Genomic DNA, 21218 nt, shown 5'->3' with positions numbered 1-21218 from the left:
ATTAAAAAACAGTCAGAGCAGCACAGGCACGACATCGCACGAGGAAGCTCGGTCAGAGGGTGGACGCAAGGCCCGAATCTTGCAGGAAGCGGAGCAGGGCTGTGGTGACGGTCCACTGGGTAAGCCGAGGGACGAGACCAAAGAGGGTGGCCGTGGACATTGCGCTGCACCCAAGCTGCATTAGACGGCGACGGAGGGCTTGCCGTTGGGGAAGGTGCTGCTGCCAGTGCAGGAGATAGTGAGGAATATTAGCCACCAGGCCACAGCTGGAACACAAGGGAAAGCTGGATTAGCCCATTTTGTAGAGAAGCAATGGAGACGGGCAACGTTGAGACGGAGGCGGTGCAGAAGTGATTCCTTGTGGCGAGTGCAGTTACACGCAATGAAGAACGCAACCGAGGGGTCGATGGACTGCATGTGACTGCTGTAGGAGGCAGCCTCAGATCTGAACGCTTGGGCACGGACAGCACACCGGCGGCGGATAGACAGGTGGCAAGCCGAAACGGTAAGGGGCAGACGTGCAGTGGCAGGAGTGGCCGCTGAGACAGCGCGTCTTGCAGCCGCGTCTGCCTGCGCGTGAGCTATCGAAGACAGGCTCACACGATCGGGGAGCCACAGGAGGGACAAAACATGACCATTGGCGCGGAGCCCGTTGTACGTCTGTATGATCAGGCTGGGTATATCCTGTATGAGGTTGGGGTGGGACGACATCAAAAGGAGGAGGGACGCCTTGCTGTCGGTGAGGACGACCCATTTCCCAGGTGGCAAGCCAGCAATGTATTCCAGGGCGTCAAGGATGCCGAAGAGTTCAGCCTCGGTGGATGACTTGGGGTAGGGCAGTGTGAGGAACGGGACCCAGTAGGGTAGCCAATGAGAGAGTGCTGTAGCCAAGTTGGGATACACGACGACGGACGGCGTCACGGTGGAGAAGGTGTTGCCGGCAGTGTAGGATGCTGTGGGAGACATCAGCCACCATGCCACAGCTGGTGCAGAGGGAGTGCTGGATTGACTCCATTTGAATAGAAGCAGTGGTGTGTGGGCGACGTTGAGCCGGAGACGGTGAAGAAGCGATTCCTCCGTGACGAGTGCAGCGACACGTAATAAAGAAATCCACCGAGGGGTCGATTGACTGCATGTGTCTGTTGTAGGAGGCAACCTCAGCTCTGAACGCCCGGGCACGAGCAGCAGACCGGCGGCGGATTGACAGAGGGCAGGCAGAGACAGTAAGGGGGAGATGTACAGTGGTAGCAGTCAAAACTGTGGCAGCACATCGTGCAGCCGCATCTGCGCGGGAGTTACCGGGTAGGTCCACATGACCGGGGCTCCATTGCAGAGAAAGAACATGACCATTGGCGCAGAGGCGATTGTATGTCTTGATGATCATGCTGGGTAGATCACGTATGATGTTTAGGCGGGAAGACACACAATTTGCTACATATACGAGAAACTGGCAACTTCTAGCTGCTTTCTCAGTGCGCGTTGGCCACTTTTCAGGATTTTGGCTTTGCAACCTGTGGAATGTCACTTCTGGGCTAGCGATGGACATGTTCGTGCAGCCAGGACCAGCGTAACATTGTGTTCCACGCCACATTGTTGCGTCAGAGCTCACATTGGTAAGCTAAAGTCGGCGTGTTTACCGAGGACTTTTCAGTATTGCGGTGCGAACACGATGCTGACGAGCTCGGAGACAATCGCCTGCGCTGCGCTCCCATTCGTGTGCCTGGTTTACGTCATCATGGTGTTACTATCGTGAGAGCTTCCTGAGCTGCAGAGGGAGTGCGAATCTTTAAAACGCGTTCATTTAATATGTAAGCTGTTTTCGGGAAAAAAATTTGGCAAAGTCTACTGTGAAGCGGTGCAAAATATATACCATATCGGTATCATACACATAGTATTTCGGGATGCGATAGTCCCTTTAACGAAGAGTCATTTACAGCTGGTAATTTTCCGTCGCGCATTTCAGCTTTCTAATCACATCTGCTCATTAATAGACTCTATGGTCATTATCGAGGAGCACACTGAACACGGCCAGCGAGCATCGTACTGCTTTCAATGCCCGGACGTTTTTTTTAGCTTTCCTCAGGCAACCTGTGTTCAACCACATATTCCACATTCGAGGTTAGAACAAGTTATCACAACACCGCCCTTTGTCTGTTAATATTGAGCTCTGAGTCATAAGCGCATTTAAAGGAGAATGGAAGGCACCTCGCACGTATATTTTTTTATCGCGTGATAAGAACATACTACCATCTGGAACTGCTAGGCAAATTATTTCCTTTTGGGTTGCCTTTGGGGTAGTGGGCCGCACCTCATGTGGCGAATTTCCCCATTCATCAGCGTTAATTTATCTTCTGTTGTTGTTGTTGTTGGGTAAAGCTCATTGCCTGATAAATTTAGTTTACACCGGGAGTGCGCGTAGCGGCTCTGATCTCTCGAAGCTCCTTCTAGCGTGTTGTGACGTCAGACCATGGAACACTTTTATTGGATGCCGAGAATCGTCTGCTACGGCACGGAAGCAAGGCGACCGATCGACTGCTCTGCGTCAGACGAGGGATGAGCGGAACGAGACATAACTGCACAAAAACATACAAGAAGGCGCGCGCGCCTCACCGTTGGATGAAAAACGTGACGTCACAGATTGGCACCCAAGGGATGCAGTTTTTCTGACCCGCGAATTTGAAGGCTCTCGTGCGCTCCAGGATCACCCGCTGCACTCGAACTTTTTGTGTGAACGTGTTTCGGCCAGGGCTTCTAATCCAGATTTTTTCTCTCGAGCTCTTCCATGCTCCTTTAACTTTCCGCGCGCATGCATTGCTAACCGTACAATATAATTGACCACTGCTTGCCCGTTGCTCGAGGGACAACTTCTCAACAGGTCGCTCACGTCACGAGCACAACGTTCCCGCTGAGCGTGTCTGGCGTTGCAGACGTAATTCAGCTTTACGTAGGAACGGTTCGCGTGATCAGACTTACGTTAAAGCAGCAGACATACAGGTTATGTTGGTGTCGTAGTTTAACAGCTTGCTGCTCGTACACCCAGCGCAACAAGTAATACGTGTGACAAGGAACGCTAAATATGTTTAATTTGCCAGTGAAATTGCGGTAAAACGGCTCGGGCCGACGGCGGGTGGGAAATTATTAGGGTTCCGCGCTTTCGGTTTTTATTTTTGGGCGGATTCGGTGTATGTTTTTAATGTTTATCGACTTTGACGAAATCGGCGTTTTTCGATGTTTTTTCCTGACGTGTACATGGTTTACCCATAGTTATCGGGGAATAGAAATCACAATGTAATTTCCGCACGACACTCGTTCAACAAGGCGTTGTTCGCTGCGGTGGCGTTCCGCGGCTAACGAAAAAGTAAACGAACATTTTTCACAACCATCGCATTTCTGTATGGTTTTCTGATCTGCATCAACAGCTTGCGGGGCATGTGCAGCAATTTATCTCTGTCATCGAACTGGAATGTCCCTCTGTATTCGGAGTTTTTCGATTAAAACCTAATGAGGCAAAATTTACCCGGCGTATGTTTTTCGGTGTTTTTCTATTAAAACCGAAAACGCGGAAGCCTAGAAATAATCCAGAATTCGTCAAGCAACAGTGATCTATGTTCCCGACTGGTTTGATCATGATGACTACGTGGTTGACTTCTTTTGTTTCAGACACGGTATTATGCGCATGCCGTTCTCGACGAGCAATGCGCAGTTGGTGGCGACTTCGACACAGTGTTGCCCGTGACGTTTAATATTTTAACATTTTAATGTTCTAAAGAACTATGAGCGCAATTGGGACTAAAATTGTGACGTAAGAGTATACTGAGGGCTCAGGCTATCGAATAGTTACATTTTCTGATATTGCATCTCTACTGCTTTACAGTACCTTTCAATTGTCCGTCCGCGTACACGTGTCCGGGATTGCACTTTTTTTCTCTCTCTCTCACTTCTGGCGTTTTTTCTTTGGCCTGTATATGGGGGGATACTTCTTCGTTCTCTCGAAGAAATTCGCTTCCATTGTGTCAATCTTTGGACTTCATCGGGACTATAGACGTGATGTAATTCACAGTCTTGGGAAGTAATGTAGTTATGAATAATCAGTTACTGGGCAATAGACCTCTCCCTGATTGTAAACAAATGATGTCATAGTGTTCGACAGCGCCACCAATTTGGTAGAGTTGAACTACGCTCGAAGCTATAGGGGCGAACAAGGTCGCGCCCGAAAGCCACGGTCTCGAGGGGATTGCGATGGTCCCTGAAAGGGACGAGACCTTCGGTCCTTCTTTTCTTTCAATAGGAGGCAGCGAGCAAGTTCCCATTCGTGGAACCCAGCCCTCCCCTTCCGATTTGTTTCGGTTTCAGTCTGTCCACCAAAGTCATGACGACGTTTCTCGGGTAGAGGTCTATTACCCAGAAACTGTAGGAGCCCTATAGGCGGCACCTGGTGGCGTGGCAGTATAATATTCTCGGCGGAGAAACTCTGTTAGTGTTGACGGGCTATATTTAGTGACGTTCTTAGGTTGAACACGGGTATAGTGACCTGTTATAAAGTGTGCTCCCGATTCAACAGCGTCGTCACCAATGTCAGACGCTACGGCGGACTTTGAAACGTCACAACTGTGACACGTGCTTCCGCGCATCTTGGATTGGATTGGATTGGATTGGAAAGGAAAGAAAAATATGGAGAGGTTAGTCCCGACCCAGTCAGAACTGGCGCATCTTAATTTCCCTGTGTCTGTTTATTTATGTGTATGAGTGTGTAATTTTTTTGTTTGTCCGGGTGAACCTTTTCTTTTTCTTTTTTTGAAGAGTAGCAAGCCAAATATTTGCTGACCTCTCTCAACACTTAAATACAACAACAACAACACAACTTCTAAGCCATATGTGTGCATGTGTCACCTCTTCGAGGGGCCACACCTTTCAATACATGCAAGTTTCCTGTCAAGAGTTCCGCAAGTCATTCCGTTCGTAATCACTGTTCAACTGTTCATGACTCTTTTTTCCCTCTTGTGCCACGTAAATTGTATTGCAACGTGTAACTCCTCCCTTGTCACGGCGTTGAGGATCTTGCCTGTATCTCGTCAAACTCTTACACACATGACACTGTCTGAATTTCGTGTCACCTCACATGGCCACACGCTGAAAAAAATTGGAAAGAAAGAGCGAACCATGCTCCCTCACTTTACCTCGCAGGTCACATTTGATGCGAGCTTGCGGGCGCCCTCCCAGCACTTAATACGTCCTCCTTCCTTCTACACGTACACACGCCTTCATAAGCAAGGCGTCTGCGAAAGGTCGTTTATGAGTCAGCCATTTAAAGGTGCACTCGTGGAAAGTACAAACAGGAACGCGTGTATCACAGTGCTTGTCACACCAGGACGCTCCATAGATTTTCCCTTGGCAACATGTAAGGTATTCCCCTGTGATAAAACATTATCCTTCAAAAGAACATCTATAGGAGAACCTGCCATAATTGATCTGCTAGAAGAGAAAACAACTTGGTAAAGTACAGATCGAGACTGGAGGGGAACGCTTCCCGCAGAGCGCTTCCCAGGATCTCGCAGACAAAGTAAGCGTTCCCAGGCGCTTTAGACGTAATCCAGAGGAACACCGGACCGCACAAAGAAAAAATATAATGTTCACCGAGTGCTTCAAAGAAGTGCAGCGCGAACACGCAGAGGATAAGTTTGGTCTAGACCAGGGGTGCCGAACTCATTCGTGTCCGCGGGCCTTATTGAGTCATGGAGGAACTACGCGGGTCGCACACCACGGCTTTGGAGTAGCCTGTTTCTCATATAGATGACACAACAAACTTAAAACGACACAAAACGTATATATTTGGGCTACTTAGGGTTGCTCAATCACAGGGTCAGCAATCCTTTTTATTTGCTGTGTCATAAGGACACTTGACACGTCTTGTTTTTAACTATTGCGTCAACATCGTGTGAAAGTCATTGCGCAATTGCAATCTTATGGATTGCGTTGAGGTGTTCGTTTGTTAGTTGTGAGCGTAACTGACTTATTGAGGTCCATCACAGAAAACGCCGGCTCGCAGACGTATGTTGACACAGTTGTCTCGCGACGTGAAGCCACGAATTGAATTATTAGGCGTACGTTGTACTGAACATGGACAGGTTTGTCCGCGACGACATATATATCTTCAGATACTTTCGTCCGACGCAGGAATAAAACGAAGCCGCACCAATTTCAGCGAACTTGTTGTTATCGGTGTGTCGCACAACACTGCAGGTCAATCTGTTCCATTTGTTTATCATCAGGAACGTTGTCAACAACTGCGGAAAACGGCGAGCCAAAAAAGCTCCATTTCAAGTCTCCTGCACTCGAAGAATCTTTGCTCGTATTCACTCGGGAGATCACCAAGCCTGCGACTGAACCGGTCCGTTTCTGGTGGTATTCAAGGCACGAACATTACAAATTGGTCATGTAGGGTTTGCTAAAAAATGTTGGTAGGAATGTACTAGAAATTAAAAGCGGTACAAACCTTGACAGTGCGGGACATAAAAATGGACACATACAACACACAGCACTGAAGGTGCTGTGTGTCCAGTTTTTAAGTCCCGCACTGTCAAAGTTTCTACGGTTTTAATTGTGAATCACCAACAAGCCCAAAATCTCACTCTTATGGACTAGTAATATTAAGCAATCAGACGCTGGGACAGGTTTAAAGCAGAGCATCAAACAGAATTTTTTTCCGGTTCGGTTCGGGTCCAGGCATAATGGTTCGGTTCCGGTTCAGCTCCAGGAGGACACACATATCGGTTCCTAGCCGGTTCAACATGCTCTAAACCGGTTCCGAACCGGTTCATTGCACACGGTATACGCCCTAAAATAAACAGTAGGAAAGTTCCGAAAGCTTTATTTCTCTTCGCACGTCCTAGCGTAACAGTAAAGACAGCCAGCAATTTTCATATTAGTACAGACTCTGTTGTATCCCCAAATGGCCTTCAACGAGGTCACCTTTTTACTTTACGAACGGTTCAGGTATGAGCTTCCCTATCCTTCCAACGTGCTAGCCGCAAAGCTGTGACAAGAACGCTTGTCCACAGGAAAACGAAACTATAGAGCGCGGTTGTCCGACGTTGTCTCCATCGATGCGGGCGTCCAGCTACGCATTTGGAGACTCGGGTTGCAAAAATGTCGCATGAAACAGTCACTTTTGGAACAGGTGGGGGCACTCCAGGTAGGAAAGATGAAAAACGGCCAGTCCCGAAATCTTGATGCTTTGAAACCGGTTTTGAACCGGTAACAGAAATTTTCTAAATCGGTTCGGTTCCGGTTCAGCTCCAAGATGGCGGCGGCCTTTTCGGTTCCGTTTCGGTTCGGTTCCGGCAAAAAAATAACGGTTATTTCCGGTTTTCGGTTCCGGTTCGATTTGATGCTCTGGTTTAAAGACTCATCAGCGAAGACGACGAAAGCAACACAGAGACAGACAGGGGGTATTGAAAAACGAAAGAGAGGAAAGAGGCCGACAGACAGGGAATGTCAAACTTTCAACCTTTTATCATATGGTTAAAGGTTGATTATGATTATTATGGTTACAGGTTCAAAGTTCCCTGGCTGTCTTTGTGTTACTTTTGTCGTCTTCGCTGTTGTCATGTACCAACCGGCCCCGCTCGTCTCTTAGTTAGAGAAACATCGGCCGAGGTCAGTGACAACGGCTTTCTATCACTAATTAACGCAAGATAATATAATAACGCAAGGCAAACTCAGGCGGGCCGCTATTTCGGCACCACTGGTCTGAACGTTGCTCTTCTGTTTCGAATGTGTGAAGTCAAAAGTAGGATTCAAGCAAGCTGGTACAATCTCGGCAGAGGCAAAATGACCTTGAGTCTGAGGGCAAGGACGAGACAGGACAGACGAAGGAACACACACTTCTCTGAGTTGTTTGTGTGCGTTCCTTCGTCCTGTCTCGTCATTGCCCTCAGATAAGCTCTCAGATCTTGTCAGTGCCCTCAGTTTAATGCCCAGGTCATGTTGCCTCTGCCAAATATGTGCATTCCCAAGTCCGTTATGTTACACACTAACACCGGGAGATTGTGTTTACAGCAACTTTGAAGAATAATCTTGGCGTGGAACCTAAAAAGCCGCATGTCTAAGAACAATAATCACGCATTCCTGATAAAAGTTGACCACAAAAAATGCCCTACATTTCATGCTATAAAACATTTTTATGCGCGTTGCTTCGCGTTCCTCTCTTTTTGCATGTGTTTTCAGTTGCTCCGATTTTAGCTATAAATACACGGCGGGACATAATTCTTTGTCCAACGTGTACACCTGGCTGCGCATAACGAAAGTGTATAACATGGTGGAGAGTCATCAGAGTTTCAACCGTTATTTAAGAGATTACGTCACTTCAGTAACGTTTTCTTCCTCACGGGAAAGGGCGGCCGTCCTTCTCCCTTGAACCTGACCCCAATTGAGGTCACGCTTATAAGGCAGCCTCATGTCGGAAGCGGCGCTCACAAAACACGAAACCGGACGAACAACACGAACTGCGCTCGAACATGAAGGTGCTTACGGTGAGTGAACGCCAACTATACGTGCTATGTACCAATTCGAGCATGCAGACGCGTCTTGTAAAACCCTTCTGATAAGCATTGCCTAAAACATCATTTCTCTTTCTGTCTTCTCACACTTTTTTTTTTCCTCTCGAACAACAACGAACCCGTGTGAGACATTATTCTGACTGAGTACTTAACAATTTGTTTACTTGCTGTCTTCCCGACTCTAATGCCATGTAACACACTAGTTGTCTCAACATTGCTGCTGCTGTTTCCCAAATACGTACTTTAGTTATTTCAAGATGTTGGGCGTTAATAGTAGTGTACATTTTTGTGCCCTTCATCTCGCGATAACATGCTTTCTGTACAGGACCTCAAAGAACGCGGCTTCAACATATTTCTGGGGAAGCGAAGGGACTTTATGGTATACGAAGCAGATTCTAAGCGTTTGCTTCGAGACAATATTCACATTATTCACACTATGCTTCCCCTCCTTGTCCTCCACTCCTTCCTGCTGTCCTCTCTCCATCTGTCCACGTCTGTACGCCACTCATAGCCACAGTTGCTCCACGGCGCTAACACGGAATAAAAAAAAATAACTGATACGCATAATCGACTGTAGACTGAGATAAAATATTGTGCCGTCTCAAAAATCCCAATTGCCAGAAAAATAATTTCGTGGTCGAACGACGATTTCGAATAACCGCCGCGTGTGCGATACGGCCACAGGCACGCTTGTTTTGTCACGTGATGTGATCCGTTCGATAGTTGGGTTAGCCTCATTGTTCCTCCCAAACGTTTACTTAACCATAAATAGCGAAGATGCAATTGGGCTTCTGCTGCAAATACCGCAATAGTCAAGTTGTCATTCCAATGAGGGTTTAATGTATGTCACTCCCAGTCGTGCAGAAATGCGAGCCCGCAAGAGTGCATGCCTGGCTTACGATCTAGTTTCCACATTTAGTGCACAGCGTGTTCCATATGTGCAATGGCGTCATTGCATGGTCCTTAATTCAGTTCCGAAAGAACCGCATATAAGGGACCCGTGTGCAAATTAATGTTGCACAAGCGATACTCAGATTTTTTTTTCTGTTACGTTAAAGAAGTACTTTTGTAACCAACGCATAATCTAATGAAATTGCATTTTGAAATTAACTAATTTAAGAGCTTGCCTCCGTCCTTAGACAAACAAAAATATCGGTGACTGACTTTAGCCAGTCATGTTCGGCTTCCCATCATCATTCATGTAGTTGTTTTGTTCCCATCATCTTCGTGCATCTTCATCACTTTTGTCATCTTCGTCTTCCCTCTTCACGTAACCACTGAACCAAGGTCTGAAGCCTAAAGTGCTCGCACTATGTTTTATGATGCGCTTGATTAGTTGTTGAAGACGCCGCTGACCTTGCGAAGCTGTTACGTAGCTGATTTTTACTATTGTTAGAGCCAACGTCAGAACTCTGAAGGAGAAGCCTCATATCGGGGTGCCACGGATATATTCGAACATCATACTGGTCTACGGCGTACATGACGGTAAAACCCCGAGATATGGACGACGAGAACAGACCGGGGGACGCTGCCATTGCTGCACAGATTTTTTGAATGGATGCACGAACTGTATCTGCTGCGACTTCGCCACCATGCCATAAAAGGGGAAATGCCACATTATTATTACTGTTATTATTATTATTATTTGTATGTAACGGCTTCCACGACGAATTCCTAGAATCAGCAAAATTCTAGCCATCTCACATGCGTGAGATGTTGTTCTCTTAGATGCAGGGCCTACATGATGCAAGCGAGGTAGGATTCGCACATGATTTCAGTACCCGTCTTTCTTTCTGAAACACAGTGTCAACCGACGCCCTCTAAATGTCAACGAACTGGCCAATGAAATCTGTATATACTACTGATAACCAAAGACGTGAAACATGAAACATTTGCGCGACCCACAGTGTCAGGAAGGGAAATTTGGAAGTGCCCCAGCGATCTGACGGCGGCAGTCCACACTTTGTCTATGAGGAAATATTACCCAGGCCGTGATTTAGCCCTTTACGGCTCAGTTTGTCTTTAGCTACGAAGCACAGGTGAGTTCTTGTTTTTGCAAGACAACACGCAAATATTAGAGGTAACCCTTATGAAAGCCGATATACCTTATATTTTTCGCTTTACACACATTTATGGAAGATACATTAACGCCTTCTACCTTCTCCTTCCCGAACTCCCCCTCACGACACGTGTGTTCAACACTTCCTCCTTTATTCAAGTTTGAGGTTTACAGGAAACAGGGTTACTAGGGCGCCTTGAATGACGCACTTTTTTTTTTTTTTTTTGCACTTTGAAGATGAATGAGGTCTAAATACGATACGTTTTCTGAAATTAGCAATTTCTCAGCGCGATTTGTATATTCTATATGACTGTTTTGAATACCGAAGCGGATAATTGCGTGTTCGATTTGAATTCCGAATTGAACATCCAGTTCTATTCGAATACCGAAGTGAAGTATCTATCAAACCTAACATGCTTAAATAGTTCTGAAGTTGCCAGCGTAACCCCTCAAGCGCCACAAGAGAAGTTATGTAACAAAGTGATTGCTGCTTTTTTCTTCTTCTATCACATCACATCACATCACGAAGTTCCGCATATCACTTGCCTCGTTATTCCGGACACATCTGTCTTCGATGAGAACTGTCCATAAAGCGAGTCGTCCTTATTATCAAGTATTAGAGAGAGAAAAAAAATACTGAGGAAGGAGATCAGGGTTTATTCACATGCATAACGATGCGCAACCCAAAGTATACAAAATATCGGCAACATGGAGTGCATGGTGGTGGTCGCCATGCACTGTCCTCAAGAAAAAGTATGCACTGTTTGCATCATGTAATTTAAGTGTGAATTCTCTCCAGACAAGTTAAATGGCCATCTCTGTGGCTGGAACGTCCCGTACAGAACCCTATGTCCTTACTTTGAACTCCGAAGAAGTTGTTCCTGTGTTGCTTGCTCAATGATGGATGAAGTTGCCTCGATACCGATGCCGCTCATAATAGCGAGACAGAAATACATAGGGCTCTAGGTTTTGTGCCTTATTGCCCTACCCATTGTCCGAAAAATGAATTTCTATTTTAACGAGTTAACATTCCATGTACCCACATTTCGAGCCGTCCATATTAACGGGATCCCCGTTGACGAGGTACGACTATATCACGTATATATGCTGTGTATCAATATGCATTCTGTATACAGCCGCAGTTGCTTCGCGGCGCTAACGCGGAATAAAAAATTCTGTATATGCATACGGTGCAGTTACTAACTATTCGCTTCGTACTCGCTTTGGCTTTATCTTACTATTCTCACAGCCCTAGCTATACTCCGGACTTTAGTTTCTGCTCTGGGCTGCGAACAAATCGATCTTGCACTTATTTGCGGAACGCTATAACGCAAGAGCAAATGGTGTGTTTTACTGCAACGTACACTATCCCCTTTGTGTACGTAAGAGATAGCGTACGTTGTACTCTCTTCTTGGTGCAGGGGAACCATGAGCACGACAGATATACACTCATGGCCGTTTGATCATAACAAGCTTAGACGTCGTGACAGTTGGGACTGGTTTCTGAAATTAGGCCTAAAAACAAGTTCATTCGAGCAGGATGCATTATATACATTGTTACTTTTGTGTTCGTATAATGTTGGACGCATAACTATCAACAAAATCGTCTGGGTCCGGTTACGTTCTTTATTGCCCTTTTACGTATTCTTCACGCAAACGTATTTTTATTAAGGCATTTTTATGAGAAGTATCTCCGTCCACTTGTCCATTCTAAATGCCATAAGCTTACAAGTGTTGTGTATGCTAAGACGAACCCATTATTATTTACGCTTCGTAGTGCTACGGTCCACATCCCACCTCAGCGACCTTAGCAATCAGCGCTTCTTTATTTTTCGATGTGACAATTCGGTTGGACTTCAGGCAGGCAAACTTATCCGGATCGAACATGCTTCATTATTTCTTGTGGCGTCCTGGAAGTTCTTGGAATTTCTCCTCTCACTTCTAAATTCAGCTTCCAAGAGCAGAAACTAGTCAGTTCTACCATGTTTAACTTCCCCAATATTTCCGAGGTTCCATTTCACTCACTGTAACGAACATGACACGCGTGGCTATTCGTGACGTGCACTAGACGTTTTCAGCAACAAAGCAGTGTCAACGACAGAAATCGTGGATTCCGGAGCAGTTCATCTGATAGAGCGCTCGTGATCAGTCCTGGGCCTGGTCCGCCGTGTCCGTGTCTGACACCCTTCTCCGTGGTGAAAATGTCACAAGGAACACAACAGAAACAGGCTTTGGACTGACTGGATGAAAAAAGAAAAATACTAGTATGTTGATGGACAAGCTTTCGAAAGAAGGGCGGGACAATCCGTTATCCGTTCTATAGAATAATTTATACAATATATACGATACGTTCTTAAATTTTAGAATGGGTTAGGGGGAACTCCGTACACTGAAGTTCAGTACACCTCTCAACACTTAAAAACAACAACAACTTTCATACTTTCCAAGTGGCGTATTTTTTCTTAAATCGAGGGAAGTACGAAGGCAGCACGAGTGGAACACATACAACTCGAAAAGTCCTTGTTTGTCTGGGATAAGCAAATTGCTGTATTGTCCGCTGTATAATGAGCGTTATGCATGGTAAAAGTGTCTCGAAGGGGCAGGGCGCGTAATCCACCGGTGCGCATAATACATAGTGTTTCCTGGAAGAACCGTTCCTAAGAAGATGTAGCGTACCTCGGGCCTTCCTCCAGCTGCTTTAGGCGCGCTCAAATGCCATGTTCGAGAAAAATGGCAAAACTGGATGGCAAAACTGGATGACAAACGGTGAGCAGGGGCATCGAACGCCGAAGTAGCGAAGAGGGTCCAGGAAGCCGTCGAGGTGTCCTCAACTCGTTTGAAAAGGAATGTAAGGAGACCGCTGCGACACTGAGTCCTTCCGATAGGAGTTTGAAGGATTGAAGTAAACGTTGTATCAGTGAGAGATATACCAAAAACTAGTTGTAGTCGAGGCTTTGATTACTGTACGCTATGCCCCGGACACGTACCTTTCAGATTCGGCTAATTTTTCGGGGTGCACGTTATACGTAGGCAGATATGGTCTATAAAAACAATGGAACAACGTAGCACCAATGCTTCAAACGCTTCCTATCACAGCCGATACCATCGGGTCGCGCTTGAAACACAAGCTTCTTTCTTCTGCGCAGTCTCCTAATAGGTAACGTTAGTAGCTGTTCAACAGTTGGAACAACGAAACTCCACGATTGCTTTCCTTAGCCACTTGCAGTGCGCGAACTTGAAACTAGTTACGAAGTGATGCTTTCCAGAAGCTAGAGCAGGAAAAGCTAAAAATACAATGCATGTACCCTAAGTAGCACCCATTTTCTTCCACGAAACCAAACCAGCATCCATTATCGAACACCGGGATAATGCGAAAGAAGAATTCAGTCAGCCTCTTTAAAAAAAATGTACCGTAAACGCATTTTTCTTTCTTTCCCGCGCACGTATTCGGAATTTTTTTTAACAGTCTTACAAAAGGAACAAAATGCACACCTTTGGCGTTGATCTATCCTTCTCACGAACTTGAAAAACCTGGAAGTGGGTCAGAACGGTTCGCAAAAAAGAAACATGGTCGAGGGGGGTCGTTACGAAAAGGTCAAGGGCACATGGGAGCAGGAGGAGGAAGGCAGTTACGTAGTCGGAGGAGGGGATGACTTCCGCGTAGCAGTAACCTAGCCTCCACGGTCACACGGCGCCCGGAGGAAGCTTTTTTCTTTCTCTGGTCGGCAGCTGCTTCAGTTCGTTTATTTTTTACGTTCTCTTTTTTTTTTTTTTTTTTGCAAGAAGCAAGGGAGAAACGAGGTCAATGTGAGGTTCAGGAATGATGCTCGACCGCATCTCATTGATAACCCCGATTCCTTAGTGGAAACGTCGGCGCCCTGAGACGATGCATGTTTTTCACTGATACCAGAACCCGACGGTCGAGGAACACATACGTTGCGCAGGTTCCCCTTAGCGAAGGTGATTTTTCTGTGTAGAGAAAGTACACAAACCCAGTTCCAAATCTGTAGTTCCAATGTAAACCGAACCGTAGAACCACTGCATGCACATCATGTTGCTCTGGTAACTAACGTCTTGTACAATGCCTTGCAGAGAACGACGTGCATAACGACCTTTTACCATGCAACCATACCTTTGGCGTTCCCGGCCGGGTAGGAACCGGCAAACTTGGGATGAGTTGACGTACAGTTCACTTACTTAATCCTCTAAAGCTGGCGTGATATGTTTCAATTGTGAGCAGGCAATAGCAATATGTCAAGTTATCAACCAAGGCGTGATATCGATGTGGTAGTACGTACGAGGCTAAAGTCCACTACAGGAAGCCTCCGTAGGTTCTGGCGTGCCTGGTTTTTGGTTGCCTGATTGTAGTGACGTTCCTGGGTTCCTGATGTGTTGTATGGCTCGTGAAGCGCACGAGAAAGCTTCTACATTGCTTGAGCAACCAGCTCGCGTGGCTAAGTAGTTAGCGTGCTGGCCATGTCACGTCGAGACTGGGGGGTACCCGGATTCGAATCCCCGTGCCGACTGTGCTGTCTGGGGTTGTTCCTAGGTTTTCCTCAGACGCTTTCAGACATATGTAGACACAGTTCCATTAGAAGTCGGCCCAGGACGCACATTCCTGAAGGGCGTTAGTCGTGACGTTTCCCACCTCTGTGAGGCCGACAACGGCGAGCCCGTTCACCACTTCCACCACCACCACCATTGCCTGAGCAGTTTGGTGATGTGGCACTAGTCGCCGTTTTCAGGTCTAGACACCGCGTGCAGGACATGTACTAGGTGATGGGCATTTTCGCGGACTACCTTTCCACCACCAGCGGTAACCGTCACATTTGTAGGAGAGAGGAACTGTAGTTCCGTTAGCGCCTCCACTTTCCTTCACGGAAGGAGGAGACCAAATGTCACCATGCACTCTTGACATCCCATCCAAATCGACAGCAAGGCATCATTAGATATATTGTCGTCATCTCGCCGCAGCACTTCAGCCCCGGCAACTCTGTCGCTTACAGCCTCCACATGCCGTCTACATATTCGCCGTCGGTGCGCCACATGTGCTCAGCAGTTCCGGGCCGAAACTACGACTTACAACCCATTCCTGCGGTCTATCGACCCATTGATGGAGTTTGTCATCACTTGCCACCGCAGTCGTAAAGAAGAATCCCTTGTCCACCGCCTACGACTGAATGTTGCCCGTACACCCTCACTTCTCTTCAAAATGGGTCGGCTAAATTCACCAAACTGCAATGTCTGTGGCGTGGAAGCTGACATCCCACACCAGCTCCTACATTGTCAGCAGCACCTTCACCATAGGAACACCCTCCGTTGCCGTTTGCTCCAGATTGGCAGTAACGACTTTTCGTTGGCCGCTCTCCTTGGCCCCGTCCTGCACCCCAACCAGTGGGCTGTCACTGCCGCTCTCCTCGGTTTTCTCCGAATCTCAGGACTCGTTAACAGCATGTGACGTTTCTCTAGTGTCTCTTTTCTTCTTTCTTTCTTCCCTTTTCCTTTCTTTCCTTTTCCTTCTTTTTCTTTTCCGTTTTCTCTTTTTCATTGTTTTGGAATAGCAAGCCGGCTCTTTGCCTGGGTAACCTTTCCTTTCTTTTTTTCTTAATAAACATATACCCCCCCCCCTCCAAATTGTATGTCTGAGAGCAGCAGTCTTCTTTTTGCAAGAAAGTCTGATATGCAGAGTAGGTGCATCAAAACATCAAAGCATTCAGTTGGTCGTTGTCGGCGACACAGCCGACACAAACACTTAAATGTGCGTGTAGCGTGGATTGCGCGATATGTGGAAGTAGTTCATTGCAGTGTGACTACGTGCGTTGGGTTTCTTTCAACGATGTGCCATGTAGTTTTCTTTTCCCAAGTTAGAAAAACTCGGCGGCTGTTTGTAAAAGCTGAGGGTGGGAAGCCTGGTAGGTAGTGATGATAGGCGTGTGTGGCTCTTCCTTGGGTGGACATCAAATGCAGAACACACAACCGTTGGGTCGCTGCTGTGCTGTGTTGTTTTCTGTAAGCACAGTAAGTGTATTACCGCTCTAGAGAAGTCAACAGGACCGGAAAGCCATGGGAACTGTGACAGTAGCGGTGCAGTAGTTATGGAGACACTGTACTGTAGGAGGCATTAGAACAAGCATTTAATCAAACAAGCAGACATTGACGCTGATCACCTTGACGTCCTTTTAATTAATGTGTAAAAAAGAAAGCAAAGAAAAAAAGCGAAGAAAGGGCTATAAGTAGGCTTTGTCGTACACTCTAAAAACATAACCAACCATCATTCAGAATGGCATCGTTCTATTTCTTGATTTGTTCAAAACGGGAGACGTACGTCCTTTTGTGTGGCGATTTGGATACATGGTAACTGCCGCACACGGGCGTACGAGCCGTTCTCCCCTCAAATCAGAAGCGACAACTACGTCATTCGGTACAATGGTTGGCGCAGAGCGTCTTATGCGGTGAACTTCAGTTACAGCGTAAACCCTTCGCACTAAGCGGAGTCAGCTGGCAGTTCACTTCGAATAATCCTGTTCGAAACGCATGCATTTCGGTCGGGACAGCGGAAAACTTGGACTAAATCGGTATTTCGAAACAAACGATTTCGTTCTAACGAGGGTTTAGCTTGGCTTTGTACCGATGCTGTCCAAATCTCCATAGCCTTGTATAGTACATCTACGATATACCCTCAACCAATTCGCACACCAGCCTTGATAACAAAATCGATTTTTTTTCTTCACACCGCGTATTCTTGTGACTCGACGTGGTAGTAGGTTCCGAGCCTCGAGCTGCATGTTATTTTACAGCAGATGGCATAATGAGTGCTTTTGAGACCAATCAAGTGTGCCTAAGGCACCTGGCGACCTAAGACTATCGTAAAGTCAGCGAGAAAAAGAAAATTTCTCGTGCAGAAAACTTTCATGGCGTCGTGCAACACCACTGACTAACGTCTGACTTTTTGCTTGAGGTTGCTACCCATCTCTTAACAGAAAACCGAAGCGAAATAACACAACACAAAATTTCAAGACGAGCCGTTACGCCACGGAAATTTCACGCAGCATTACTATCGTCGGTAATATACCCCTGAGTAAGACGGCGCCGTGCCAAGCAACAAAGAAATTATCCGTCACGCACTCCCGTTTCTGTGGGCAGGACTCGATCAAGTGGCACTACAGCGTGCGTCTGCAAGAAACCTGTCCTCCCTGTCGTAAATGTCAAGCGCTGCATTCTTTATCTGAACGACACCTTTTTTTTTTCTTTTTCTACCGGATTTGCTCCATTTGCCGTAGTTGTGACGACTCTGTTTGTTTGTTTGTTTGTTTCTCATCGAATTTGGGGCATGCAAGCCCGTGGCTTAGTGCCATATTCACAGGCAGACAGCGGTAGAAAAAAAAAAAAAGGAAAGAGAGATGGTAACCCACACTTGCTCGGCCAATTGCACCGGAATACTTGTTACATCTAATTTGAAAACTCTCGTCACTATCTGATGTGCTTCGCCAGTTTGGAAGGTGGCCGCAAGATACATTGAGATCAATAACATCAGCCACCTCTTTGGAAATTGAGCTATGCAGTACTGCTGAGTGCCATTTCTACCACACCCCCTTACCTCACCACATCTCCACATCTCATCATTGTTTCTTTATATGTGTGCGTGTGTCCCACCACTGCCGCACAGCACAACGAAGGGAACGGAACGGAGTTCAAATTGCAATTGTGACGAATTCAATCTCTCCCTATTATATTTTTTTTCGCCAACATCATCAACATCAAATTGCAAGGAAATATGGAAACCAGGCGACCTACACTCGCCGAATTTAAAGAGATCGGTAATGAGGCGTACTGTTTAAACTTTTGCAGTCAATTTTTACGCATTATATTTTCTAAGCTGTCTAACCCAGGTCTCTTGGACAAACGCGATGAAGAGCGCCTGAAAAACGGGTTTTATATTTCTGACGCAGGGCATGTGATTTACTATTTGTCGCACTGCTGTGAAATAGCACTGAGGGTTTGATGTATTGCTATTCTCTACCCTTGCTACAGGCAGTGCTGCTTCTCTCGGTCCTCTCCAGTGTGAGCTGGGCAGAGTCGCAGAAGACACAATCCGCTGCTAGTCCCTCGCAATCATCCTCAGCGTCCTTCAGGCAACAGCAAGCAACACAGTTCTCTACCTATCCGCTCAACTCTGTCTATGGACTCACCTACCAGGGCACTTACCCGCAACTCGCGTCCTATCTTCAGCGACCCAATGCACGTCCATCCTTCGGATCGCGGTTGAGGAACTTCATGAACTCCCTCTTCTTCAGACGCAATCAGGCAGGATCACAGCAGTTCTACTCCGCTTCACTGCCCGTCTTCAACTACAAACCTCCAGTTGGCAAGCCAGACATTGTGCAGTCCAAGCCAGTCCTGTACTCGGCAGCCGGTGCGTCTGGAACGCCGGGGCACAAGATTCACTTCCCTAACTACCAAGGCACGAAGGCGTACAAGAACGCTTTGTCCGCTGCCGGTTCCTACCCGCTACCACACGCCTACTTATCGGGATACACGGGCAAGGTTTACAATAACCTCTATGGCAGCGGCCCAGACAAGTCCTACGGAAGTAAGATCTACAACACAGGATATAAGGCATAGGGCATCGCGGGAACCATGTGGTAACTGCAAACTCCGCTCAAAACAAGCTTGTACATAGCGACATCTAAAAAGATCATTCTTGTTCTTTTTTTATTGATTCCGAAGACTCTGTAGACTTTATAAGTCAATACACACGATACAGCACGAGAGGGAACGCTTGGAATCAGGGGTGAAACCAAAGGTAACCCGTGAACGAAACCAATTCAATCGTAGTGCATCGATACTGACCCGTGAAGAAGGGTTCAGAACGCGTGTGTCTCAATGGAAACGCGCGCGGTTTTTACAGTTACCGCCCACTACTCTGACCGATGAAATACCCTGCACATTTTCTCTGCAACATGCACAGACTGTCTGCAGTGGCACGGTCACTTTACTTTCTTTACCCTATTGCGCATCAAACTGCAGCATGTTTTAAGTTCGCACTGACGTGTCAGGTTGTTTTTCAACTCCCACTGACAGCACAAGACTGGCACGGGTAGCAAGGAAAATCGCGAGCTCGGTAAAGTGGTTTTCCCCATCCAAGTGATAGCCTTTCTCTTGTTTTGGCTTTCCTATTTATTCTCATTTTATTTAATAATTTACTTTACTGTTTTGAATCTTCATTGTTTGTGTGTCGGTTGGTGTCAACGTTTCACTTATTTATTTTCATTTATTATTCGGTATGAACTTCTAATTGACCCGAAACTGCTCCCGCCTTGATTTGTGACGTGGAACTGCGTGCATGAGAAATGCACAAGCAATCGAACTGACAGCACGGTGAATGCGGATGTGACATTGTTGCTGTGATATGTGCACGTCTGAGTAAAAATTTACGAACAAATGTGTAACGTTTGTCATGTGCTTCTGTCATGCGATGTCTTGAGTTTATTTGTCTCATAATGCAACATACTTTCGCAGCCATGTGGTTACTACCTTTTAAGCATTCCTTTACAGTCATATGTATGATTAAGAATTGGCACTACTCTCTGTTACATAAATCAATTAATAATCAAGTAAGGTACTACTGCAGGAATAATTAACTGGTCAAAGTGAGAGCTGAGCGAAGAACTGTCAGACAAGAAAGGGGAAGTGTTTCTACGTTGGTAGCCTCCTCTGCACAAAGTGTCTTCGTTGAACACTAGAGGTTCTATGTCGAACAAGCCTGATTGAAGGGAATTGCCTCAGGACAAGAGCGGCCGATATTTTGAACAGAGACTGTTCTTCTTCTGAGACTGTTCTTCTTCCCAGAACATACTGTTAGACTGTTCTTCCCAGAAGAAGAACAGTCTCTGTTCGAACTATCGGCGGTTCTCGTCCTGAGGCGATTCCCAAACGAAGAACAGTAGCGCTGTTGGAAATATCGGCGGCTTTAGTCCTGAGGCAATTCCCTTCATACTTCTGCCCGTCTAAGCCTCATTGAAGCATCTTTCATTGGAGTAAACGGGAGACTCCGTCTTTAAGATGAGCTTTCTTTCGGTAGCCTTAACCGAGGATAATAGAAAAGAAAAAGTGAAGGAGTTGTCACTATTAAAATACGGCGCGTCGATGCCGTGCAAGCAAAATACAGGGTGGGTGCAGATAAAGTAGCCCCACATTTTCGCACATAGCGCGTTCCCTGCATACCGTACGAACTTCCGGCGGCGCAGGACGGTGCATTTATGCGGTGCAAATCGAGAAAAAAAAATCATGGTAACCAAACTCTGCGAAATAAAATCGTTAGCAACGTGAACTTCGCTCCGTGTATTTCCAATTGGACATCGCAGTGTAGCACAGTTGCGTCGCCCTACCGCTGGGTGTGCCACCTACACAGAACCAAAACGAGATCTGGTACGCCTAGCGGCAGCTAGACGCAACTGTGTCGTGACCGCCATATTGACTTCTGCATAGGAAAATCGGGATGCACGGAGAGCAACGTTTGCGTGGATAACTTTTTTGTTACACTGGAGTTGGGTTACTACGATTTTTTTGTGCGTTTAAATGTACCGGATAAATGCGTCATC

General features: G+C 46.5%; 1 protein-coding gene and 1 long non-coding RNA gene across 2 annotated transcripts in view; one reads left to right on the top strand and one right to left on the bottom strand.

The window, feature by feature from the left end:
* LOC135385653 (uncharacterized) overlaps positions 1-18833 on the bottom strand; it is a 43109-nt gene extending 24276 nt beyond the window's left edge. Inside the window, exon 1 of the long non-coding RNA XR_010420462.1 lies at positions 18823-18833. This is a non-coding gene — a long non-coding RNA (uncharacterized LOC135385653). The remainder of the gene's footprint in view (positions 1-18822) is intronic.
* LOC135385652 (uncharacterized) lies at positions 8418-20061 on the top strand. Its single transcript, XM_064615105.1, has 2 exons — positions 8418-8531; positions 18649-20061. Exons 1-2 carry the CDS (start codon positions 8517-8519, stop codon positions 19237-19239), a joined length of 606 nt encoding a protein of 201 aa, XP_064471175.1. The 5' UTR covers positions 8418-8516; the 3' UTR covers positions 19240-20061.
* The last annotated feature ends 1157 nt before the right edge of the window (positions 20062-21218 follow it).

This window comes from Ornithodoros turicata, chromosome 2 (genome assembly GCF_037126465.1).
Source record: "Ornithodoros turicata isolate Travis chromosome 2, ASM3712646v1, whole genome shotgun sequence".
Classification (NCBI taxonomy): domain Eukaryota; kingdom Metazoa; phylum Arthropoda; class Arachnida; order Ixodida; family Argasidae; genus Ornithodoros; species Ornithodoros turicata.
The sequence above is the reverse complement of the archived record's forward strand: the minus strand, read 5'-3'. Positions and strand labels throughout refer to the sequence as shown.